At 40.7% G+C, this 27,217-nt stretch overlaps 1 protein-coding gene across 3 annotated transcripts in view; it reads right to left on the bottom strand.

The window, feature by feature from the left end:
• ELAPOR2 (endosome-lysosome associated apoptosis and autophagy regulator family member 2) overlaps positions 1-27,217 on the bottom strand; it is a 1,439,853-nt gene that overhangs the window by 445,850 nt on the left and 966,786 nt on the right. For all 3 annotated transcript variants that reach the window (XM_044088347.1, XM_044088349.1, XM_044088348.1), the window contains one exon: positions 8,947-9,037. In XM_044088347.1, coding sequence (XP_043944282.1) covers positions 8,947-9,037 — 91 coding nt within the window. The remainder of the gene's footprint in view (positions 1-8,946; positions 9,038-27,217) is intronic.

The raw sequence follows: 27,217 nt of genomic DNA, 5'->3' as shown, positions 1-27,217 counted from the left end.
TTTAGAGAGGGTAATACACAAGCAACTAATGAAATATCTCCTAGAAAATAATCTAATAGCAACACAACAACATGGCTTTAGACCCTTCCATAGCACCTCCACCGCACTAACAGAATTCACCAACCGTGTCAATACTCACAGAAACAGCGGACCCTTTGCATCTGTCACCTTCCTTGACTTGTCCAAAGCATTCAATATGGTTAACCACAATAAACTACCCCTTTCACTAGCAACTCTAAACCTTACCACCCCTGCCATCTCCTGGTTCAAAAACTACCTAGAAAGAAGGAAACAAGCTGTTATGTGGCAAAACCAACTCCCCCCCTCCCATCAGTCTCCCCAGGAGTACCACAAGGCTCCATCTTGGGGCCACTTCTTTTTACCCTCTTCACCAATTAGCTCCCAAACAGTATTCCTAAAGCCTCAACAGTGCAATATGCAGATGATACCACCATAATATGCGTAGCCAAATCAATTGACATCCTTCACTCCAACACAAGAATGCTTCTCCCTAGCAGATACTTGGAATAAAAACCAAAGGCTCATTCTGAACCCAAGTAAAACCAAGCTAGTACTCTTTATCTCCCACAGAGCCACACCTCCAACTGATTCTTTCTTCATCTCCTCCTTTAACAAGACCACAATCACCCCCACAAATCATACCAAACTCTTAGGGGTTGAAATAAATAATCACCTTAGATTTGACCTACATATTTCTATAACCATAAAGAAAGTACATAAAAAACGTGGCCTACTGTATCGCAATAAAAAATTCCTCACTGACCACTCCAAAACTACAATAGCGAGGACTCACCTACTATCCACCCTACTGCAAATCCGACCTAAACAAACTTGATAGTTGTTATAAGATAGCCAAATTCGCTACAACCTCTCCCATCAGAACACATCACTGTGAATGCCTAAACAAAACTCAATTGGCTAGAACTACCACTACTACTTCAACTCAATCAACTATCACTAGCCCACAAAATAATACATAACTCTGAAAACACCCCAGCCCTACAAAATCTTTTACAACCCTATACAACCGCCAGGCTCTTGAGGTCTAGCACACAAAACCTCCTCAAAGTAACCAAATATAACAATGAAGCTGGTAAATCTGTCTACAGCCACTGTATAGCAAAAACCTGGAACTCCCTTCCTGCCCACATAACTGACAAATCCCCATCACAGTTCAATAAACTTGTTAAAACTCATAATCGACTGTGATCCTGTATCCCCCCTGGCTAATGTCTCATTAGAACACTTCACCTAACTTAAGTAACTCTACTAAGCCAAACAATCATAGTACTGTACCCACTTAGGACTGTTAATCTGCTGCTCATCCCATCTCTCCAGGAGTTGGGGAAAACTACCCCAGCAATGTTGAGTTCTCCATAAGCAACTAAAACCAGGAGAAGACATATTGTAAATCAATTTATCCTTCTCAACTAAAACCAGGTGAAGACATAGAGTGAATCAATTTGTTATCCTTCTCAACTATAGCGAGCATCATCTGCTCTCTCGGAGCCTTATTCTACATCTCTCTGCTTTTACTCTGATAGTAAATCTATCACATGAATCCTAAACTTAAGAATATCTTCTAAAATGTAATATTATATTGTAGAGAACGAATGTATCCTATCTGTTGGTTAATATGTATGTCAAAGTCTCTTCTGTGGAAATTGTATGTCAAAAGTCTGTCCTTAAAACTATGTTTTGTAAAAAAATTGTTCTCTTGGAGCTTTTCTCCCTGGGCCTCCACTGAAAATGGACTTTTAATCCAGTTGGACTCTCCCGGTCAACAAATGTAAAATAAATAAATAAAATAAATAATGTGTCCTACAAAGTAACTTCTGCCACTCATTAGTGGGCAAAGCTTGTATCCAATGCATTTAAATGTTAGTGATGTCTTATCTGGATTACAGTGCTTTGCTTTTAAGGTAGTTCCTGATGTTCTTGCCTTTTTTTTTTTGTACACAAACCTAGGCTGGTCATTTAGGATGTGTGGGAGGGATCAATTCCCCTTTATGATGCCTCAGAGTATCTTTTTATATACTGTGTATCTCTTACAGTCATGCTGCTTTTCAAGTCTTCAGTCTTTCTAGTTTGTATCAGGCTTTAGAATTCTTCTAGTATCCTCCATTGGGGTTCTCTTATGGTGATTTACTTTCTTATCTTAATGTTACGAATGGGGTCAAGCATGCTCTTGAGGAGTTTCATCTCATACCCTCTCTACATAAAGCCTTTTTGGAGCTCTTCCATTTTATCGAGGAATTTTTTTCTAAGTCTTCTGTGATTCTTGTGACATTAAGATTCTAAAATTATGTTCTTGCTGATCTGGGGGTGCATGCAGGATGCTTGTAACAGAAGTATGACCTTGGTGGGTTTCCTCGGTAACTGATGACTCAGCTTTCCAGACCCTGTATTTTTATAAATGGAAAGGCCAAAGACGTTGACCTTTTCATTGCTATAGTGGATGGTAAATGTACAGTTGCTGATGTGTCTAAAGAATTCTTCAAACCTATCTTGTGCATCTTCCAAAAAGAAGAAAATGCCATTCATAAAACATAGGTAACATTTCATCTTGCTGAAAGATGTCTGACTAGTATACCAGATTGTTCACCCATTTGGCCAGTGTGGTATTTGTAAGAGTGGAGCCCATGGCTGCCCCCATAGCAATCTCCTTGGTTTGTTTGTAGTGCTTATGGTTTACAGTGAAATAACTGTTGTCCAGTAGGGTCTCCAGTAGCTCTGTAAAATGTGTGGAGTGTGGTGATGTGCCTTTCCATGGTGTCTTAGTGTGTTAATGCCACACTGGTGTGGTAGGATGGTGTAGAGTGCTTTGATTTCAGTGGTTACTTGGATCACATCTTCTGCTATTTCCACTTCTTTAATCTTTTTCAGAAAATCCAGTGTGCCCAGGATGCAAGATGGCACTTTGCTAGCCAGGAGTTTAATGTGTTACTCTGGTTAGATTGCTAATGGTTCAGCAATTTGTACACATAATGAGGAAACATTCAATACATGCATGATTATGCCTCCCATATATTTTAAAACAAACCGGTACTATCCATTTTCAGTGACAGTTCCAATGCTCAGAATACACCAGTAGTATTTGGTCATAGGTGAAAACTAGCTAAATATCCCTTCCTGATTCTCTGCTATTCTCTTACAATGTGCAAAGTTAGTAAAAGCAAGGAGAGACACATCACTGACTGTGTGGAGTAAAAGCTAACGCAACCTGCTGGCATGGACACAAAAGTTTCTTGAAGCAGACAAAAAAAAGCGGCAGTTCTTCTCAGATAGTAACTGACATTTTTGTACATATAAATATTTTATTAACCTAACAGATAAGATATGTTATACTTCACTATTACAATGATGACTCCTGAATGCCAAAATATGCTTACTTCCTCACAGAGAATTGTGAGGACTTGTGTCTGTGACAAAGGTTCAATATCTGGATTTGAGGGGAAAATTTCTGTAATAAAGTAGCATTTATTGTGTCAAGGTTTTTCTGTGTCTGATGCTTAGATTTTTGTTACTAGTTCCTCAATGATATGCATCAGTGAATATGGACTTGGTGTTCTTTCCAAGTTGTGTTATACAGAAGTACTTTTTTATTATATAAAAATGAATTGCTTTGCAGTGTTCTGCTGTCTATATGAGTGCTGAATGGATTCTATAGTTAACCTTGATGGAAGAACTTTAGTTAGAAACTGCTTTTGGGAAAGCACATTATTTCTCCTTATATATGTCTGTGTGTGTGTGTGTGTGTGTGTGTGTGTGTGTGTGTTTAATCTGATACTTTAACCTTAACACCTGATTGCCATTTACTGCTTCACTACTAAATACTACTGTTCCACAGAGGCGTCAATAGAATCCCTGGGTTCTGTGCTGGCACATCTCTTGTTTGGTATCTAATTTTCTGAAGTAAAAGCCAGTACCATAAGGCTCTAGCTGACTTACTTTGCAGATGACTGCAAGTTAATGGCAGTCTTTGATCCCCAAATGTCTTGGCCATTTTGCAGGAAGATTTATCCCAGTCAAGTAACTGGTGTCAAAATCATGGACTGAAACTAAATGCCAAAAAATGCATTATTGTATTCTTTGGGAAGTTATCTACCAGGGAACTACCACATTGGCAATACACCCCTAAGAGTTGACCCAGTTCAGGATTTAGGAACTTATGTGGATAGTGACCTACCTTTTGACCAACATGTGTTCACTGTTGTAAGAAAGTCCTTCTATATTACACATCTTAGAAGCTAAGGGATTGTGTCTAGCTTTAGGGATGTCATTGTCCCCCTTTACTCAGCCCTCATAAGGCCAGCCATTTAAAAAAATGCCGCCTTGGCATGTATCTGTCCAGACACCTGAAACAACTAGAGTGCCCACACAGATACCTTACTAAAAGAATACAAGGCTTACACAACATGCTCTACATGGACTAACTCAAAGCTCTGTCACTACACTCAGCATCCAACAGAATGATATGAGGTGACCTGTGTCTGGCATACAAGACATCCTCTGATGTAATACTGATGGATTTACTGCACATCAGCAAGTTAAATGGCATTAGAAATATTTGGGATAGGGATCTAAACCTCTTCTGCACATCAACAGAAAGGTTTAGAGGGACAGGTGTATCTCACAGACCTCCTGCCCACACAAAATAGTTCATTCCTGTCCATATTCAAGTGCAACTGGGGTCTATGGATGGGAAACAGAAAATATACCCCAGGACTGCCCCCTGTACTAATAATGGACATAGGCAGCTCCTAAATGCTTTATCCCATGCATAGGCCCCCTCAAACTATCTATGGTATGATCCCAGTTATTCTCCTTAGGGGTGAATATGTAATTAATGACCACAGGATGCACAAGGTCAACCTCTAACCAAATTGGATAGGTTACTTTGAGCACAAAGGAGAAACTGGCTAGGCTTAAAAAAGCCTGCAAGGGCAGCTAACATAGTACTTTGCTTACCTAACATTTTGGCGCATGTATTTAATCAACATTTTATTTAATGTTCTATTAAATTTGTATTTGGGATCCCTCTAGCTACATGGACATGTTATACTCTTCTTAATTAAGAAGTAGTATTTTTTACTTTGCTGCAAGCATGCTATTCAATTTGTTAATGAATTATCAATCATTTTAAAAAAATAAAGCATTACACAGGAAGTCATAACTTAATCTCTGCAGCTTTCTGATATTTTGTGGTTGGCATTTTTTACTATGTCTGTAAAAACTAAAGAAAATTAATGGTGCAAAAAACAATCTCCTGACAGTGATTCACTTACAGACATTTCTGGAAAGTCTATAAATTAAGCCATTTAAATGCATTAAGTACTCTGAAAGTCAGTGCGAGGGTAACTGCTTCTCTTCATTCAAAAAACTAACATCAATTTCTCCAAGTCTAACAAAATGAAGTTCTAGGCAGGATGTGCTTAATTACTTTGAGTGTAAGTATTTATCAGAATCTTGCAGGAATGTTTCTTAAGATAAAGTTAGGCATTTTGTTAACTTCAGAGAAGTTTCTGTTAAGACTACCACATGATGAATTGCAAAGGAGTGAAAATTAATATCACAATGATTCCTATAGTCATAAAGAGGATGACCCTCTAGGGTATATAAATGATAAACTTTTCTAAAATAAATGCCTAAATATTATAACTTTTTCATGCCTTAAGTGAATCCCTACCTAATATTTCTTCATCTTCTTTTCCCTATCATTTTTCATTCAATATGAACATAAAGGGTGTAACAAAGAGATTAGAACCTACTGTAGTTGCCAAGGGTTTCAATGACTTTGAAAGATATAACATATTAAAAGTGTTACTATAATTTGGTAAGTGATTCAAACCATGTTCCCATGACCTAGATCAGGGTGATTTAACTGCTGCTAAGCATGATGGCTGTTGGAACTGTAGATCCTTGGATGTTTACTGCTGAGGTATGAAAATTACATTATTGACCAAACTGTGTTTATGGCTGGTACCATGTTAAGTGAGTGTCTCATCTCCTGCTCTGTTATGATTTTTCATGGGCAGGACACTAAAAACCAGGTTTGGACAGCATCTGGGATTCCAGCGTGTAGCTCGCAAGACATTTGCCTGCGAGCTACATCGCCGAAACCAAACGGCTGCATCAGCACTTTGCCGTAGTGCAAAGTGGCTGAAAAGCATAGCCGCTGCAACTATAATCTATAATCAGCCTGACAACAAAATAAATAAATAATTAAATAAATGCATTCCTTGCACGAGAAGAAGGAATGCCCGTACGGCTGCAGCTGCCCGTCCATTGAGTATAGTTGCAGTGGCTATGCTTTTCAGCCACTTTGCACTACAGCAAAGTGCTGATGCAGCCGTTTGATTTTGGCGATGTAGCTCGCAGGCAAATGTCTTGCGAGCTACACGCCGGAATCCCAGCATCTGACATGAGGACTGCACATGGTTTTCTCTTGACTTTAAGTGATCAGAGTATGAAATGGCTGGGATGAAAACCATCACCTCTAAGTCAGAGATCATGGTTCTGACCCAGAAAATAGTAGGTGGGAATAACTACCTCTTATAGAAAAAAAGTCTCTATTGAAATTTCAGCACTTCTAATGTCAAGTGGCAATATTCTGAAGACAAAAGCAAACAAAAATGCAGAAGACCAAATACTGAACATCTCTCTCCTCCTTTAAACTTCTTTTTTTTTTTTTTTTTTTTTTTTTTTTTTTTTGCAGGGGATCAAGCCCCTCAACCCCCTACCCCCACATAACAAACTAATATAAAAAACTTTGAGATTTTCATATCTCAGAGAAAAGTGACATTCTTTTGGACTTAGCATATTTAAGTCTTTTTTGGGGCCATTCACTCTCAACATTATGGGACTCACTAAAGAGGGTCCTGATATTTCAAACAATTACCAAATTTTAAATATCTTAAGTTTGTGGTCTTGCTCAGGAGTGAGGGTATATGGGATCAGGAGACTAGAACAGAGCAGCTGTGAAGTATACCTCTTAACTTCTAGAGCTAAAAGTAATGGATGAACAAAGGCCCAATATGTGGGACAATTTGTAAATATCAATCTAAGTCACTTAAATAGTTAATAGATTTCATCAACATGCATCTAACAATAACAAGTAAGAAAATCTACAGTCTGGCATTATTGTTGACTGCAATTCTCAATGATTTACCAGAAAATCAAAATTCTATGAGGGACAAGGCAAAAAATAAGAGGCAACATAAGGGATAGCCAACAAAATCAGGGACAGTTGAGCAATATGAATGGCAGCAGTGCTACACACGTTGCACCGGATGGTGATAGTGGATATGAGAGTGGAGGTAAAGGGTAAAACTCTCAGAGGGTGGGTGAATTGTGATCTATCCTCACCTACAGTCATATAGTGGATGAGGTGAAAGTCACAAGTAGTGGAAATGAGGTGCTGTTGTACCTCAGATAAGTTTACTCTCTCTCTCTCTCTGTATCTGTCAACTTATTCTTTCTGTCACTATCTGACATGATCTTGGAAGATAAACAGTACATCTCTGGGTTGAGAGGAGTGAGTTTATAATTTTTGCCTATCTACTGATAATGCACCTGGATACCTCCACTGGAAGAAGCATAAGACACAGCCAAATGGAGGTAGACCCAGGGAACATGCAAAATGTGTCATACAATTTAGAGCTCTTATCCTGCCAGATGATCTTGCACAATGACCTGAGAAGAATTTCTGAGGATTGGGAAATCTGTTCAATTCGCTACTGCCATGACTACCACCAGAATAAATTGTTTACAAAATAATAGATTAATGATTCTCAAGCTGATCTTCAGGCTGCATGGGTGGTTCTTTCCTTTGTGAATGAGAACTTAATACAGAATTTTGTATTATTTTGCTTACTTCAGTTCCCCCCTCCCAACATACACACACACACACACACACACACACACACACACACACACACACACACACACACACACACACACACACACACACTTAGGAAAGCATTTATTTTATGTTTTCACCAAGTGTACCTAATGTCTAGCTCTGCTCTCTAGGTATCTTACATGTTTTGTCTTTTTACTTTTTCCCTGTCTTTGTGTGCTTCTGTGTTGTAAATCTATTTAGTTTTGCCTCAGGAAAGCAAAATACTAATTATCACAGAGTTCAGTGTTTCAGTTTTAGGATGGGCAAGACACACACACACACACACTTAGGAAAGCATTTATTTTATGTTTTCACCAAGTGTACCTAATGTCTAGCTCTGCTCTCTAGGTATCTTACATGTTTTGTCTTTTTACTTTTTCCCTGTCTTTGTGTGCTTCTGTGTTGTAAATCTATTTAGTTTTGCCTCAGGAAAGCAAAATACTAATTAGCACAGAGTTCAGTGTTTCAGTTTTAGGATGGGCAGGAAAGACCGCTGTGCTTGCAGTTTCTGTGTACCTTTGTAGGAGCACAATGTAATGCCATGTTGTGTTGTTGTGTCTTTCGGGTTAGGGGTCGCCACAGTGGAACTCCGGTCCGCTAATGTTTGGTAGTGGATTTTTATGTGCCGAGTTACCAGCCCTGATGCACAACCTTCAACGAAGGCATGCCCATTCATGCATGCCTCTACACAGAAGACGCTCTAGCTGAGAATCGAACCCGACAACGTCTTGCTGTGAGGCGACAACGCTACCGCAGCACCACTACCGTGGGTCCTAGCACAATGTAATGCCATAATGTCTTTAAATAATACTCCTTATAAAGACACTGATGTTGGCAGCTCCAGGTACATAACCTGGGTACTGATATTATGGCACTCTTCCTTACATTTATCAAAGTGCAAAAATAAAAAAAAAATAAAAAAGTGTCCTTGTACAAAAGCTGAAGAACTTAATTGCAAAACAAGAAAATTAGATGAACAAGATAATAACAGTTCCAACACTATTTCTTCAACTATGTCTTACCTAAATCCAGAGATGTGGAGATTTAAAATGAGGTAGTCATTATCTGTGCTTCCTGCTGCACTCTGGATATGATCTCCAGCAACTTCCCAACCTGCAGAGCAAAAAAAGAAGTTCAAACTGCTAAACACTCTAGCCAGCTCTTAACCACCTCTTCCCCCACTTCCCAAAAAACATGCATATATCACATTTTCTCTTATATGAGCTCCCTTGAAACAACAACAACAAAAATAAAGGGGAAGGAAGAACAAAGTACTGTGAAAGTGTCAGCAAGTGCATTGTTTAAAACCTTATTTCCACAAAGATGATCTGCGGAGGAACACTAAAGTATATTTATACAATGACATTCTTTAGAAAAAGATAAAGAATTTTTCAGTAAATTATACATCATTGTTGTCTGCACTCCGCCCCTTTTCTCTGCAACAGAACTGGAAGCTACACCAAGCACTATCCTTCACACTAAAGATCAGCAACTAATTCTACTAGTACCACAAAACCTTGACTAGGTGAAGTAAAATGTTTATGTTAACTACAGTGGGACTACTTTAATATGACTGTAAATTTGCCTATGTCACAAGTGGTAATTCAATTATGGTGTTTGGGAGAGGAAAAAAAAACAGAAAACGTGACTTCCTTTGCTCTAGTAAGCTACAACTCAACAGAAATGCTGCAACACAATCTTTCACAAATGGTGTCAATATGGACTAGGCCTAATACTATCACCACTAAATTCACACTCCTTGATGATGTAATATACTTTAAAAAATACAACTACTACATGCACTTTCTAACTCCCTTAGTGACCACTCTTAGATTTTTACCTCCTGGGTTCTTCAAAAAAAAATCTCTCCACAAATTGTCCAAAGTAGAACAATCCCACACAACTCTACTAAAAATCTTATTGTGAAACTTAGTAGCATTAATGAATCCTCCTTTTCCAACTGCTCTAATCCAGTTTCATCTCTAGATACATCTATAATTTGCCACACCCTAGTCAACAGACTATCCCCTCAATAAATGAGGGGAATATGCATAACTCTCAACCTGGAAACATCAAAAATCTGGACAAAGGCCCATGAAAAATAGGTACAAATCTCTGTACTGATTAACATAAAATTTGCGTACATAATTATGTAACCCCACCCACTTCAATGGGATTGAAGGATACCAACTCTCAAATGCAAACTGAAGACTAGACAACCAAAATATGGTCCCCAGCCCAGACCCTGTAGTAAATGGTGACTATTTTTTTTTTGAAATATGCAGCAATGATGTTCAATGGGAAGGAAGAAGAAGATGAACCTTAGGATTCTGTTTTTGGTGACTTGCAGTATGTGGGTTTTGTGGTAAAAGTAGGGCATTTAATGGTAGGCAATATTTTAATCTTAGCAAAATAATATTATAGTTTGCTAGGCCTCCAAAAGTCATTATCCATGGCCTACTGATCAGTGGCACAGCTTGAGTTTGTGCTGCCCAGGACTGTCTGAGTTTGCCGTCCTTCCTCCCTCACAAAAATCATGGTCGAATGGGGCCCCCCTGTACACAGCCCTCCCCCTGCAGCCATTCCAATATCCCATTACTTGGCTATTTTGCCTCATTTACAATAAACACTACAATGTGCATACTGCTTTACTTCTACAATGATTATATGGATTTCATTTAAAACTTTTACTTTACATTTTATAGCACAAACACTAATAGACATCTGCTAAAAAAGCACTACAGTCTCACAATGAAAATAGACATAGCATTAAAACTTCTCTGCTCTTGAAACTCACATTCATTAAAACAGCATTGAAACCCACATTCAAAGGAAATGCATCTGGCCATTGGCGGATGAAGATTACCTTTGGGCTGTTTTCAAATCATAGGTCCCTTGCACATGAAACATACATGTGTTCTTTGATACACCTTCCTGACTGTATTAAATTACATTCCTTGTATAATACAGCACACTTGTTAGAGCGTGTTTTAACTATATTGTTTTGAACATTTTTCCAGTAAGCAATGAAACAAAATGCATGAACCAATAATGACAAAACTGCCCAATTCACAACATTTCCATCATAAAACTCTACTAAAACTTCTACAATCCACCGGTGTCAGTAAATATGCACAATCTCTGCGGAAGTAAAAGTCATCTAAATAATTCCACATTAAAGAGATCTGTAAGATATGTAACTAATGAAGAGGTTGCTGCTAGCAAATAACTTAATATTTCATTGTTTAATCTACAAATGAAGTACCTGTTGCCCTTGAGGAATAAATTGCCTATGTTACATTAAAAAAAAGATAAGCTAGTAATATTGCAACAGGGAATGGATGGCTAACTGATAATAGGTTCATAGTTACTAGGTATCTCCACCAAAGAGGACATTCTCAAGACTGCAGCACCCACCCCCTTTAAAAGTACAACACAGTACAGTATCATCAATCCATCTACAAACTGTGGGAGTAGAACCCACAGCCTTCTGCATCAAAATCAAGTATTCTACCTGTTGTGCTACTAACAACACAAACATATGTGCCATAAGCAGCACTAAACTTCTCTCCCCTGAAGGACTATACAGCACAAGAAATCTGGAAAAAGCCAAAATTTATTGGGGGGGGGGGACAAAAGCCCAAAACCAGGGACACATTTAAACATTGCTTGTATAATCTTAGAAAAGTTGCTATAAGAAAATGTTTTGTGTTACCATGCATTTTTTGAAAGATAGGAAGATTGAAACTTAAATGGCTATCATTATTTAGTGAATTCAGTTCTCATTGATTTGCCAGAAAACTACAAATTTTAAGAGGAGCAGACCAAAAGTATGAGCCAAACAATATGTAAAACTTTGGACAGTTGAGAACTATGGTTAACTCCTTGAATCACAAGTGGTGGTGGTATGGGTAGAGAATTTTGGCTCTTGCTCCTTGTACCTAAGGTACAGGGTTTGAGTCTGAGTAACTCTAACCAGCAGTTATAACTAAAAAGGGAGTGTGCACACACACACACACACACACACACACACACACACGCACGCACACACACACGCATGCACACACACACGCATGCACGAGCATACACACACACACACACACACACACACACACACACACACACAGAGTTAATGCACATAACAGACTTTCCTGGCTGCCTCTTAATGAAAGCATGGTTTCTCACATATAAAAATGTAAAGCAAGTTGCTGCTGTTTGTCATACAAAAAATATGTAAAGCTGATGATAAGAAATATGTAAATTGCACACACACAGTTTTTCCTGGCTGTTCGTTAATGAAAGCAAGCAAGTCTCACATAACACACTTTCCTGGCTGCCCATTAATGAAAGCAATCAAGTCTCACATAGGTTAATAGATTCAAAGGTAAGTACTAGGCTATCTGCCCAAGGGCATTTATAAGCCTAGCCAGAATGTGTTGGCTTTCGCCACCCCCTTAGATTAGTTCCCTGTGCCTCTGTCCAGCAGAGCCATTAGTTCCCTGCACCACTGTCCAGCAGAGCCACTGCAGTGATCCCTGGGGTAAATATTTTGTTTCCCATCCACCCGTTAAGGTTTCGCTTGAAGAGTGTTAGTGAGGGGTTCTGTCTGATGTATACTGGAATCCTGTTCCAAAGCATGGGAAGTCTCTGGGACAGGATTCTATCCCTCCAGCATGTCCTACTTATCGTTGTGGTGAGCTTTATATCTCTAGAGCATGTGGCTCTCCGGGATTTGTTTTTTTTAGGTGGAGCATATCCATCAATTCTGGGTTGGACATGGCCTTGTATGTCAGGCAGAGATCACCTCTAAGTAAGTGGTATGCAACCGAGTACAGCTGGAGTTTCTTGAATCGGGCTGCATAGGGCATCTGTTTGAGGCCAGTAATCCTCTTGGTGAGGTACTTTCCAGCTGTTGTAGGTGTCTTGTAAGGTACATCCCAAATGGGGCGTTGTATTCTATGATGGGTCTAATGAGTGATGAATAGAGAGGCACAATAACCTCTTTTGTTCTAGATGCGAACCCTTTTGTGATTAGGTGAGCCACATAGAAGGATTTTCTAACCACCTTGGCAATATGATTATCAAAGGAGAGATTTACTATCTACTTGGGTCCCCAGATCCCTTATTACATTTTCTATATTTAGGGGACTACCACCTATGTGGTAGTTTGCAGGTACTTTGTTTTTCCCAAAGGGAATGACTATGCACTTTTTGGCATTTAGCTTGAGGCCATGATTTTGACACCAGGTATCCGTCTCAGTGAGACCCATCTGAAGGGTGTCTGTATCAGCTGGAGAATTAATTATGGCCCCTAGTTTGCAGTCGTCTGCGAACTTGGTCAGCAATAGTCCTCCTATGCTTGCCTGTACCTCTGAGAAGTATATACCGAACAGGAGGGGTCCTAGGACAGAGCCCTGGGGGACACCACTTGCAACCGGTTTAGAGTCGGACATAGGACCTGCAACTCTCACCATGTGGGTTCTATCCATGAGCCAGTTGGCAACCCATCTTGTGACATAGGGGTTTATGTTCAAGCTGGTGAGCTTGTCTATAATACTAGAATGGGGAATGGTGTTGAAAGCCTTTGCGAGGTCTAGGTAGGCTGTGTGGACCTTCTTTCTGTCGTCTAATGCCTTGGTAACCATCTCAAAGAAGTCCACCAGGTTTAGGATGCATGATCTGCCCTTAACAAAGCCAAACTGGGTAGGATCCAAGGTTTGGAGGTTTCTAATGTCTCTGTTAATGAGTTTCATGATGATGTGTTCCATAGCCTTGCAGACCAGGCTAGTCAGGCTTATAGGGCGATAGTTCCTGGGGTCCGTTGTGGCTCCACCTTTGTGGAGCAGGATAACTGTTGCTGTGTGCCACTCTGTGGGTATGTAGCCTGTAGAGAGACTGAGTTTGAACAGTGTGTTTAGGTGAGGGGTTAGTTCATTTTGGAGCTCTTGTAAGACACAGCCTGGGACACCGTCCGGTCCCACTGAAGCTGTGTTTTCGGCTTTGGATAGGGCTGTTTTAACCTGTGTGTCAGTAACTGATGGGGCCCTACATTCTTCTGGTATGGTTATAGGCCCTTTAGGGGGTGAGAGGGGGGTGAAGTTTGCACTAATCCTGTCTGCCAGAATGTTGGCAATATCCGTCGGTTCAGTGTATTTTGTGCCATTCTGCACTAACTCAGAGCAGATCTGAGAGTTTCCACTTAGGTTCTTGACATAGCTAAAGAATGCTTTGTGGTTATCTTTGAAGTCATTGGCAATTTTTCTTTCGAAACTAGCCTTGGATGATTTAATAATGGATCATAGTTTCTTGCTGATATTGACCAGGGATGTCTTTCCTTCTTGAGATTTTACTCTTTTTTTGTACTAGTTTCCTCCTTCAGTTGTATAGCTTGTTTATGGCAGGGGTCCACCAGACTGGTTTCCTTTTCTTGGAGGAGTGAGTCTTGGTTTTACTTGGGATAGCATGATCCATGCATTTCTGCAGATGCTCATAGAGTGCCTTTGTAAAGGTTTCAGCAGCTTGGACAGCATTGTCCTTTAGCATGAGGGCTGTGAACCTTTCCACCTCGGTCTTTAGTAACATGAAGTTTGCTTTTGAAAAGTTTTTCATGGTGGTTTCCTTGATTGGGGGTGGGGGCGTAATATAGATATCCAGAGTGATTAGTCTATGGTCTGATCTAACCAGCAAGGGGTTGACCTCTGGTGTGGAACACCGGTTGCCCATGTTGGTGATGACCAGGTCCAATATGTTGTTCCCTCTGGTGGGGGTGTTGACCAGTTGATCCAGGGCATTTGAGTTTATAAATTCTAGGAAGCGTTGGGCAAGGGAGTTGGTACTTGAGTAGTTCTCGCAGTTTATGTTTGGGTAATTGAAATCACCCAGTATTAGGGTGTTTGGTAGGACCTTCATATTTCTCAGTATCTCCAGAAATGCGGAATGGGGGTCCTGGGCCATGGTGGGTGATCTGTAGCAAGCTACAACTTGGATTGCAGTTTTGCCCATTGTTAGTTGCACATGGATGATCTCTGATGCATTGTGCTGTGCCACTAACCTGGAGGTGTGGGTATCCTTGATGAATATGGATACACCCCCACCTTTTGTGTTCGGTCCTGGTTCTGTGGCCGAAAGGTATGGTATGAGTTATAGCCTAGTAGTACTGGGGTGCTCTCAGGAGCCTTAGCACACTTTCCTGGCTACCTGTTCATGAAAGCAAGCAAGTCTCACATAACACACTTTCCTGGCTGCCCGTTCATGAAAGCAAGCAAGTCTCACATAACACACTTTCATGGCTGCACGTTCATGAAAGCAAGCAAGTCTCACATAACACACTTTCCTGGCTGCCTGTTCATGAAAGCAAGCAAGTCTCACATAACACACTTTTCTGGCTGCCCTTCAGGAAAGCAAGAAAGGTTTCTCACATAACGTTTCTGGCTGCCCGTTAATGAAAGCATGGTTTCTCACATTTAAATATGTAAAGCAAGCTGCTGTTTATCTTATAAAAGAAATATGTAAAGCTGCTGATAAGAAATACGTAAATTGCACATTCACAGTTCTTCCTAGCTGCCCGTTAATGAAAGTCACACACACATAAGGAAAGCAACACACACAGACTTTCTCCTGGCTGCCCGTTAATTAAAGGATGGTCTCTCCTGGCTGTACACACAGTAATCACATATAAATAAGAAATATGTAAAGCTGATGCTGTTTGTCATATAAATAAGAAATATGTAAAGCTGATGAGAAATACGCAAACTGCTGGATACACACAGTTTCCTAGCTGCCTATTAATGAAAGCATGGATTCTCCTGGCTGCACACACAATAATCACGTATAAATAAGAAATATGTAAAGCTGCTACTATTTTTCATATAAATAAGAAATATGTAAAGCTGCTGTTTGTTTTGCATATAGGTTTACAGTTTTCCATTAAGTAAATCCTGCTTAAATAAGTAAAGCTGCACACACAGTTTATCCTGCCTGCAGCCCTTAAGTAAATGAAAGCAAAGGAAAGCTGCTGCTGTTTACAGTTTTCCGTTAAGTAAATCCCGCTTATAAGTACAGGAGCCACACACAGTTTCTCCTGCCTGCAGCCCTTAAGTAAATTAAAGCAGTTTCTCCTGCCTGCAGCCATTAAGTAAATCCTACAGTCATTAAATAAGTAAAGCTGCTATACACACACACACACACACACACACACACACACACACACAGTAATCACATATAAATAAGAAAATCTGCTGCTGTTTTTCTTGCATTTAAGCTTACATTTTTTACCGAGGAGGAGCCGAGCCAGGGAAGAAAGCTATGCTGTGCACACACAGACTGGTCTGTAGAAGCTGATGTCATCGCACATGCGCTGCACATGATGATGTCAAAAGTAAAAAATAATAAAAAAAAAAAAAAAAAAGGAAATTCAGAAATTAAAGGGGCCACGTGGGAATTTGTGGCACCCAATATTTTGCCCTCAAAACCGGTACTTACAGAGGAATTAGGTATAGTTGAGAGGTATGGGAATATGTTTCAATTACTTTTTGGAAAACCAACAAAAAGAAACATGCTTAAGAAACACGGGAACAAATCCTGGTCAGACTGGAAAGTTCCCTCCAAGTTAGGTTCAGGACTCTAATTACCCCCTCTCACTTGTCTCAGAGTTAAGAGACAACAGCAGCAAGACACTCTGCTCAAATTATTGTTCTCTAATAGCCCCACCTACCACTTTTTTCCCTTTACAAAACATCACTAATATACTCCATTCCACTTCAACGTGCTAAACAGCAAAGAAGATAACACTGATTGCTCTGATCATCCATCCCCTTTTCCATAATATTCACCCCTCTATTTTAAGGTCGTCATTAAGCCTCTTACTTTTATTTTCAGTTTGGCCGAAATATTTCCACACAGTTTTAAACATGATCTAGTCCTTCCTCTAGCTAAATTCCACAACCTCTCCTCAGATAACGAGTTCTGACCCATTTCTAACCTTTGCCCCCTCATCAACTTATGATCCTATATCATAAAATATGAAATTCTCAGTGATAGGCAGCACGAGTTCCACTCCAATTACAGTACAAGCACAGTAAACTGTTCACTCACAGACCACATATACACCAGTATGGAGCAAGGTATAATTATAGGGACCATCTTCCTGGATATTAGGAAAGCCTGTGACACTTAAAACCAGAAAAAAGTGTTCTGGCATTCTTGAGGCAGATTTTTTTTTTTGTTATGATCTGCTTTGGTTTTGCTTCAAGGCCCTTGACTTTGTGATCACTACTATTTCAGAAACCTGGTGAAACAGGTTTCTCCTCTGAAGTAGTTTATTGGTTTAAAAGTTATAAACACAGCTTTTTCCCCTCATAGAACCTAAAAATACCAATTTTGTGGGGGCAACCATCAAATGTGTTCCCCACGGTTCTGCATTTCTTCTATTCCTCTTCACTCTTTTCTTAAGTGTTCTTCACTGGGAGCTTCTATATACAAACTGTATCCTATATGCAGATGACACTACATTAAAGAGAGGCAATAACAATCTTGTCTACCCACAAAATGAACTTCAGAATTACTTCTCGGCCACATGGAATTGGCTTCATAACACATTCATTGGGAATACTGAATAATGCATTACAATACACTGAATGCTAAATACCTGCAACTTTAATGTGTTTAACACTTCATTTTTACCAATCTGTCAGGTATTCCACTTACCCACATCAAAGAACAAAAGTATCTTGGTCTATCTTTTGATCAATATCTGAACTTACAAAAACACAGACTCAAATCCTACTCAGTTAAGAATATCATACAAAACCCCTAATTTGCTTACTGTTGAATTCTGCACGATGTTCCACTGCTATCACCGTATTACTGTCAAGTATAAAATATGGACTCCCAATCAAAACCTCCTGCTCTTCACATAACACCTTTCAGCTCTAATCTGCAGAAAATGAAATGCTTATATCTATTCACCTTTTAAACCACAAATAATCCACTACTCTGCACTGAGCAAAGCTAAAAGGCTACCTGTGGGTGCTAGGGCTATTCTTCTCCTAAATACACTTCTTTCCAAAATTTATATGAATGATAATGTCCATCTCTTCTTAAACTTACCATTACATGGCATTTCTACTCCATTAATAACTCTGATACTATCCACCTACACAAATCCACTTTACCTTTTCTACTTGTGAAAGACCCTTCTCCAGAATTATTCCTGTTTACTGACATGCCCTGCCTGAAGCTATCTGACAAATGGAGAGTTCTAATATGTTTGAGAAATCATTTAATTCCATTCTAATCAAACAAAACAGATATAAGTGCTTCACAGATACAGGTTAATTAAACCCCCCCATCACTAACCCCTAGTTGCATTACTACAGTTTTCATGATGCAATGATTATTTACTTTCAAAAAGAAAAAAATATATTAAAAAAAGTTATGTACTCACCATAACATTCCATGTGTGTTGTCCATCTTGCCTTCATTCTTAACTGGTTGCCTCATTTCTGACTCGGCCTTATACAAATGCTCGAGGTCTTCTACTAGCTCGTGGCTGACACCCTATCCCATCATGCCATCTTGTTTTCTGATATAACAATATGTACCAAATAAAAACTATGGAATACCTTATGAGCAATGAAGAAGGTCAGAGCACATTCTTGTAGAATGACCTTTTACTTTATAGGAAAGTTCTTTGTGTTGAGATTTGTAAGGAAAGGCAATGCAATTTGACAGCCATTTCGAAAGTGTGACTTTAGACACAGGAGCACCTTTCTTAGAATCTGAAAATGATACAAATAACTGATCAGATTTTCTGAAGTCCTTTGTGCTATGTAAGCAGAAAAGTAATTGTCTATGCACATCTAGTTGGTGTAGCATATATTCTGCCTTGTTGTCACAGTTGGGGAAAAAGACTGGTAATTCTATGGATTGGTTCAAATTAGAGTCTGAGCACACTTTGGGTAGGAAGAATGGGTTTGTTCGTAGGGATACTCTATCTTTGTGGAAAAGCATGTAGGGGGGTTTTACAGATGATGCTTGTAGCTCTGAAACTCTTCTAGCAGAAGTGATGGCAATCAAAACATTCGTCTTCCAAGTCAAATACTTTAGATCACAGGATGATGCGGGTTCAAATGGGGAAAGAATCAAATGGGATAAAACAAAATTCAGGTCTCATGGTGCTGGAGGGGCTTTAATCAGTGGTCTTAATAAAATAGTACTTTTAGAAATGCCTTGCAAAGTCTGTGGGACATCACATTCGGCCCTGATTCACCTAGATGGAAATTAGATATTGCTGCTAGCTGAACTCGAATAGTAGCTGCAGCTGTGCCTTCTTTAAATAGTTTTGCTAAGAATTCAAGAATGGCAGGTACTGGGGCAGAGAAGGGGTCAATGAGCCTATTCAAGGCCCAAGAAGAAAATCTCTTCCATTTACTCATGTACAACTTCCTAGTTGAAGCCTTATGAGACTAGATTAGGATATGTTTCAATGATGGAGAAAGGTTAGGGAGCCTGGTTATGTTTGAAATCAGAGCAGCTAAGTTGTCAATTTCAGGGTTTGAAGGGAGGGGTAGAGCATCTCTGATGCATGAGTCAGAAGGTCCGGAACTGGGTCCAAAATCTATGGCTCCTCCTGGAGATGAGGCCAAAGGAAGGGGAGCCAGATTTGACGAGACCAGTATAGGGTGACAGAGATCAAATTCCTTCCCAAGGAAATGGCTTTCTGAAGAACTTTCAGTATCAACGGAAAGGGAGGGAAGGCATAGAGAAGACCCGAGTGCCAATCATGTACAAGTACATCCTTTGGTGATTCCCCTGGAGGGGGGATTAAGGCAATTTAGCTGATGCATTTGTCATTCATGGATTTGGCAAAAAGGTTGCAGCAAGGCTGGCCCCATTTGCGGAAAATCATCTCCACTACTTCTTGTTTTAGGGACCACTTGTGAGGCATCAGAATCACTCTGCTGAGTTTGTCTGCTATCACTACGGATTTCCCCGGGATGTGCATTGTTAACAGAAAGCATTGGGACAAGGATGCCCGCTGCCATATTCTCAGGGCCTCCCGACAAAGGGGATAAGACCTGGTTCCTCCTTGTTTGTTTGCGTACCACACAACTGACATGTTGTCTGTTTGTATTGCAATAGTTTCTAGTGGAAGAGTCTTGGAATGCTTGCAACACTAGAAGCAGCGTCCTCATCTCTAGGACACTGATGTGCAACTGGGCCTCGTGATCCTGCCAAGTGCCTTGGACTGTCCTTCCCCAATAATGCCCCATCTGGGAAGCGTCTGTGGTCACTGTGACTAAAGGTTGTGGAAGAACAAAGGGTCGACCTAATGTCACATGAGTGCAGTGAAGCCACCAACAAAGGTCTTTCTTGCAAGATTCCATTATAATTTGGTGGGACATGGGTAGTTCCTGCATGGACCACTGAGTGAACAGTAGCCACTGCAGAATTCTCATATGCAGAAGTGCTAATGGAATCTAGTTTATTGCTGCTGCCATGGTCCCCAAGATTTTCAGGACTGTTCTTGCTTGCACTTTTTTCTTGGAAAGTAGGTTTTTGACTTGATATCGTAGGACTTGAACTCTTTCGAGGGGGGAAATTTCGCCATCATTTTTGTTGTATCTAGATCTGCTCCTATAAAAACAATATGCTGAGATTGCAACAAGGCAGATTTTTCGTAATTTATTGTGATTCCTAGCTGACAGCAGAGCTGCAAGGTGGTGTCTCTCGTTAGTAGATGCTTGGTGGTGGCAGTTAGGAGCCAGTCGTCTAGGTACGGAAGCACTTGGAATCTTAGGCGTCTCAAGTGAGCCGTGACGACTGTCATACACTTGGTGAGCACTCTGAGGGCTGTAGTGAGACCAAAGGGCAGAGCTCAAAACTGGGACTGACTGGCTCCCAGCTGAAAGCGCAAATCACTCCTGGATCACCTGTCCATCTTTATGTGGTAGTACGCATCCTGGAGGTCTATAGAGCACACCCAATCATCTTGTCCGAGAAAAGAGAGTATTGACCTCAGTGTTACCATCCAGAACTTTGATTTTTTTTTACTGACTTGTTTAATTTGCTGAGATCCAGGATGGGTCTCCAGTCCCATTTTCTTTGGAACTAAAAAGAACCTTAAGTAAGTTCTGGATCCTATTTGGTCTGTGGGAACTGTCTGGATGACTCTTTTTTCTAGCAACGTTTGTATTTCTAGAGTTGCTTGTTCCCTTTGAATGGGTGGAATGTCTGGGATGCTTTTTATATTTGGGACGAGAAAGAAAAGGATATGGCATACCCTCTGGATACAATGCTTTGTACCCACTTCTCTTTTGTTATTTTTAGCCAGGCTTCTGGGTACAAAGATAAGTGACTGCCTCCACAGATGGACAGGTGGGCTTCCTTTCAGGACCGCTGGAAGGCCTTACCAAGGAAAGATTCCCTGTCACCCTGGTTTTGTAGACCCCCTCTTTTATGTGGCTGGAGTCTTCCAATACTGCTTCCCCTTCTGCCCCTGGGGGAAGAATCACCATGTGTGTCCTGGAAAACTCTCTGGGATTTTCAGAACCACATTTTTCCTCTATTTTGACCTTTTGGAGAAGGTCTAGAAAGTAGGGAAAAATGGAGTTTTTCCTTCTTGTTCACACCTGGTTAGTGTGTCTTTGACTTTTGGCCCAAACAGGGATGAGCCATCGAAAGGGATGTTACCAAAAGAAGATTTAAAGGGCTCCACAATGTCACACAAGCGCATCCAGGAATGTCTCCTTAGGGAAATTCCTGAACCCTCTGCCCTACTCGCTCCATCTGCTGCATAAGAAATGAGTCTCATGGAGGAGTTGACCACTGAATTTAAGGTGGAGAGCTGAGAGGAAACCTTCTCTGATATCCCTTCAGCTACTGAACCTTGGAGAGTATCTCCTAGCTCCTTCAGGAGATCTCTCTGAAGTCTGGCAAAGTGGGTGAGATAATTCAGTGATCTGAGTGCAAAAGTCACTGAAGAAAAGGTGTGCTTTCCATATCTGTCCATTGTACGAGACTCCTTGTTCGGTGGATGGACAGAAGAGGATGGCTCTGAAAGCTTCTTTTTGGTGGCTACTGCCACCACCATAGCATCTACTGGGACTCCCTTTATAAGAACATTTTTGTCTGTAGGAGATGTGATGAATTTGTTTGGCCTCTGAGGAACAGGCTCCACTGAGTCTGGACACTCCCACACCTTTCGACAAACTAGGTCCATCAGTTCATCAAAAGGCGGAGACATCCAAGTGGCAGAAGGGTGAAATCCAAAGGCTTTCAGGTATACAGACTCCTCAGAAGGGTTGATGGACTTCCAGCTGCTTCTTTGTTTAAGAATTTCCAGGAGTCTGTGAAGGAGACATCGTCAGAGGGCGACCGTGGGGACTCTTCCGACTCATCAAGGTCTGTATCGGAAGGGATGGACTCCTCCTCCTGGGGAGTGTAAATGCTTCTGCTTGCATAGTCTCTCCCAAGGGACCTCTTCAGAAGGGTATTCTGAGGTCTAGGGACTCTGTGTCTCTGAGGATGCAGTGGTGCTGAGATAGATACTGGTGTCTTTGGGGGAAGAATGTCCAAACCTGAGAGTGGACCTGTCTGTGGAGACAGTACTCTCATCATCACCTCGAATGCCCCCTGCTCTTGATTTGAGAAAAGTCCTGTGTCCGAAGAAATAGAGGGGATCCCCGTAACTAAGGGGGTTGGCTCCAAGGCAGATGCAGGAGCTGCGCTTACCTGTGCCGATGCTGTGAAAGGCAAGTTGGGATCCGACAACTGTCCAATCTGACTCTCCTCCCCGGACTTGACTGGACAGCGCCATCTCCTAGACTCCTCAAGTTTGGGTGGAATTGAGGATGTTAGAGCAGTAGTCAGACCTGAAGAACCCTGGATTGGTCTCGGCTCTGACAGCTCCACTACAATCAGTTCAAGACATTCTGGATCCGACGTCCGAGATCGGATCGGAGGAGGAATCGATGGTCAAAGGGTAAGCTTGGTCAGTTCTGAAGCCTTCTGGGTTGGATCTAATAACAATTTGGCCAGCGTTGGTGTCTTTAAAGGCCTCCACACCACGCAATCCACATCATCATCAGAGAGGCTCCTGGAGGATCGAGTGGAGGGAACAGGAGATCTGGAAACCTGTAACAAAGGACATCTTGAGATTGGAGATACAGGTTCCAATTCCAGGGGCTGGCTCCATACATGAAAACCCAACAGCTCTGAAACTGAAGGAACCGAGGTAGATGATATCTCGGGTCCAACAGCCTTCGGGTCCAAAGATGAAACTTTCTGTAACTTTTTAGACTGCTCCGAAAGAGCCTCTGAGGAAGATGACTTTTTCCCCGATTTATTTGATTTTAAAGAGGAAGAATGGCCCGATTTTTAAGGACTCTGACCTTCTTTGATAGCATCTGCAAAGGGGTTCTTCAATAATCCACTCAAAATTAATTTATTCTTTCTCTCCATTAGTACCCTATGACTAAAGGAGTGGCATATGGCACAAGACTCCTGAAGGCGTACTGCTCTGAGACAGTAAACGCAAACTGTATGACCATCAGTAAAGGACATTTTTTGTTTGCACCTAACACATTTCTTAAACCTCGAGGATTTAACATCTTTAGACTGCTTAGAAGACATCGCAGTAATCAACAACAACTACAGGAAAAACTAATAGCTACAACAAAGTATCTATATATAAAGCAGTACAACTTTTTTTTAATAGAAACACATCAACTACAAAGAGAAAAAAGGCCCTCTAATTTAAACGGGCAAAAAACTCAAGTTCATCACAGCTCTCTAACTTAAATGAGTTTGCCTATGTATTTAAAGGGAAGAAGTCTTCTAATTTAAATGATAAAAGGCAGCTCTCTAATTTAAACAAGCTAGCCTGCAACTTCAATAGGAAAAAACTAGAGGAAAAAACACAAGTTCAACACCTATATATATATATATATATATATATATATAAAGGAAGGAAGCCAGGGGACATTAAATTTTAAGCCAGGGTAGGATAAGGGAAAAAGGATCTGAGAAGAAAAAATGATGGCCAACAGCAAAAAAAACAACAGCGAACACATTAAATATGCTTAATAACACTAGCTAGAGTACAATGGTAATAATAAGTTGACAGACTATTTAAAATATGAAAATAAGAAGATACGAAACTTCCACTTAGCCAGAGCCAGTAGGAAGTACCCGATCTTGTTTAGCGGCAAATGAGACCTGGGGAAGTTTCCTAGGGCATGATGGGATAGGGTTTCAGCCTCGAACTAGTAGAAGATCTCGAACTTTTGTATAAGGCCGAGTCAAAACCAAGGATCGGTTCCGAGCCCAACTAGTTAAGAAAGAAGGCGAGACAGGACAACATCACATCAAAATATTTCCCTTAGTAGCATGACTAAAATTGCTTTGTTTTGTACATTAGCATATTGCAGCTACCCTCTTGCAAGATGAAACTGATATTACCATGTTTTATTCAATATATTGTAATGCATGGGCAAACTCTTGTACGTTGCTATGCTTATGTTTTTTGTATTTGTCCATACCTTGGATCTGCCCACCTGTCCTGGGCTATGGCTGAAAAAAAAATGATCTAACCAGTCCACTTATCCAATTACAACCATTAAATAAATAAGCAAATAAAAATATCATCCCCCTGATTTAAAACATTAAATTTTCCATAAAATGTTATTTTATTTGCTTTTGAAATCCTTTAAAAGATGAATAGATAGCACATATGTTTATATAAATAAAGACAAAAAAATTGTATTTTCACTTGAGTTAGGAACTAAATATATTTAATTAATTTTCACAGACCATACTAATACTGATTTTTGCCAGGCAACTGGCATAAAATCACACCCACCAACATACTTAGACTCTAAAGGTCACATAATACATTTTCAAATGATGAAAATCCTAAAAAACATTAACTAAATATCAGCTAACATAATAACTAGTGGTCACATCTCAAACAACATGTGTAAAAGCTCAGGTGCAAGAGAGCAGAAGCATATCTATATGGGACACATTGCTTACACTGACTGTTGGAATAGTTGACAGTTGTTTTGTCGACACAATTTGGTTGACAAAAACGATGAACAGTTGGGGGTTGGAAAATATGCCTTTTCCCCATTTGTGCAATCTCAGAGTTGTAATACATACAAATAGTGATGGTGTGTGGGTGTGTGTGTGTGTGTGTGTGTGTGTGTGTGTGTGTGTGTGTGTGTGTGTGTGCGTGTGGGGGGGGGGTAGCATCCCTTCAAATAAGAAGTTATGTACCTACCATAACGTTCCATGTTAGTTGTCTTCATCTCGCCTTCTTTCTTGCTGTTTGGGATCGGAGCCGGCCATCTTCAATAGCTAGAGAGCTGTTTACTGGCTCAAGGCTACCCCGTATCCCATGATGCCTAGCGATAGCTACCCAGATCTCGTTTGAAATAGCTAATCCAGACATAATAAGAGAGAAATCAGTTATCAAAAAACTGGTTGTTCCATGCATTCCAATATCTAGAATAGGTTAGGAAGACTGGCCAGAAGAATAACAATAAAAGAATACTAGGACAGTGAAAAAAGGGACTCCCCTCAATCCACTAGGACGGGGGACGGAGGGAGGGACGCAAGAAAGAAGGCGAGATGAAGAGAACTAACATGGAACGTTATGGTAGGTACATAACTTCTTAATGTTAAGCTGTCTATCTCACCTTCATTCTTGCTGTTTGGGACAGCATCCCTAGCACCTAACACCCTGGGTGGCTCAGTGGAACAGACTCTTCAGAACAGTGGAACCAAAGTCAGCTCTGCTCTGGGAGACCATATCCACCCTGTAATGAGAAATAAAGGTATGAGGGTTTGCCCACGTGGCAGCTGCACAGATGGAATCCATGGGCAACCTAGACTGAAAGGCTATGGAGGTGGCTAACGCCCTAGTAGAATGACTTTTCGGTTTAATTGGTACCTCTTTGTTCCTTAACTGATAAATAAAAGTAATAGTGTGGGACAACCATCTGGATAAGGTCACCTTGGAAACTGGGAGACCTTGTTTGTTTAAAGCATAAGAAAGGAATAATTGGTCTGACTTTCTTATTTCTTTAGTTCTGTGAAGGTAAAAATGCAATTGTCTATGAACGTCCAATTGGTGAAGCTTGTACTCTGCCTTGTTGCTATTGATTTGGGAAGAACACAGGGAGATCTATAGATTGGTTTAAATTATTTTCTGAGCAGACTTTAGGAAGAAATGAAGGATTAGTCCTCAGAGCAACTCTGTTCTTGTGAAACACCAGGTAGGGAGGACGAACACATAGTGCCTGAAGTTCTGAGACACGCCTAGCTGAAGTGATAGCTACCAGAAAGAGTGTCTTCCAAGATAGAAACTTGATGGAGCAGGATGCTGCTGGTTCAAAAGGGGGAAGAATTAAGGAATTTAGGACTATATTAAGGTCCCAAGGAGGAGGGGATTTCTCACTGGAGGTCTAAGAAGAGATGTCCCTCTCAAAAAAGCTTTACAGAGCTTATGAGACATAATGTTAGAATTTGACAAACCAATATGAAAATTAGAAATGGCCACTAATTGTACCCTAATCGTAGCGGAAGTGGCACCGGAGTGAAACAGTTGTGCTAGGAATTCCAGAATTTCGTGGACTGGGGCTGAGAAGGGATCCACATTCCTAGACTGTCCAACAAGAAAAGAGTTTCCATTTGCTAGCATAAGGTTTTCCTCGTTGTAGAATTTGAGAGGAGACGATAATCTCATGGACTGCTGGGGAAATGCTGGGAAGCCTGGCTAAGGTTGAAAGTGAGCTGGAGAGTTTGGAGGGATTGATGCAACCCACCTGATTGATGAATCATGAGATCTGGAATTGGGTCCAGAGTCCAGGGCTGATCGAGAAGGTAATGGTGCAGGAACAGGAACCATATCTGTCAAGGCCAGTAGGAGGCAATGAGGATCATTTTGCAACCCAACAATTTTGCTTTCTGTATGAGCTTCAGTATCAGGGGAAATGGAGGAAAGGCATAAAGACGTCCCTGAGGCCAATCGTGGACTACAGCGTCGCTGGGTATGTGGCCTGGAAGTGGAAGAAGGGAGAAGTAGTTGCTGCATTTGCTGTTGAAGGGGGTGGCAAAAAGATTGCAGCAAAGCTGTCCCCATTTGCAAAAAATAAGATCCGCAACTTCCTGATTCAGAGACTACTCATGAGGCATGAGGATAGCTCTGCTGAGCTTGTCCGATATGACGTTGAATCTCCCAGGGATGTGTGTCGCAATCAGAAAACGTTGGGAGGAAATTGCCCACTGCCA

The sequence above is a fragment of the Protopterus annectens genome, chromosome 11.part0 (assembly GCF_019279795.1).
Source record: "Protopterus annectens isolate FY-2018-M chromosome 11.part0, PAN1.0, whole genome shotgun sequence".
NCBI classification, from domain to species: domain Eukaryota; kingdom Metazoa; phylum Chordata; order Ceratodontiformes; family Protopteridae; genus Protopterus; species Protopterus annectens.
Note: the sequence above shows the minus strand (reverse complement) of the source record. Positions and strands in the feature narration are given on the sequence as shown.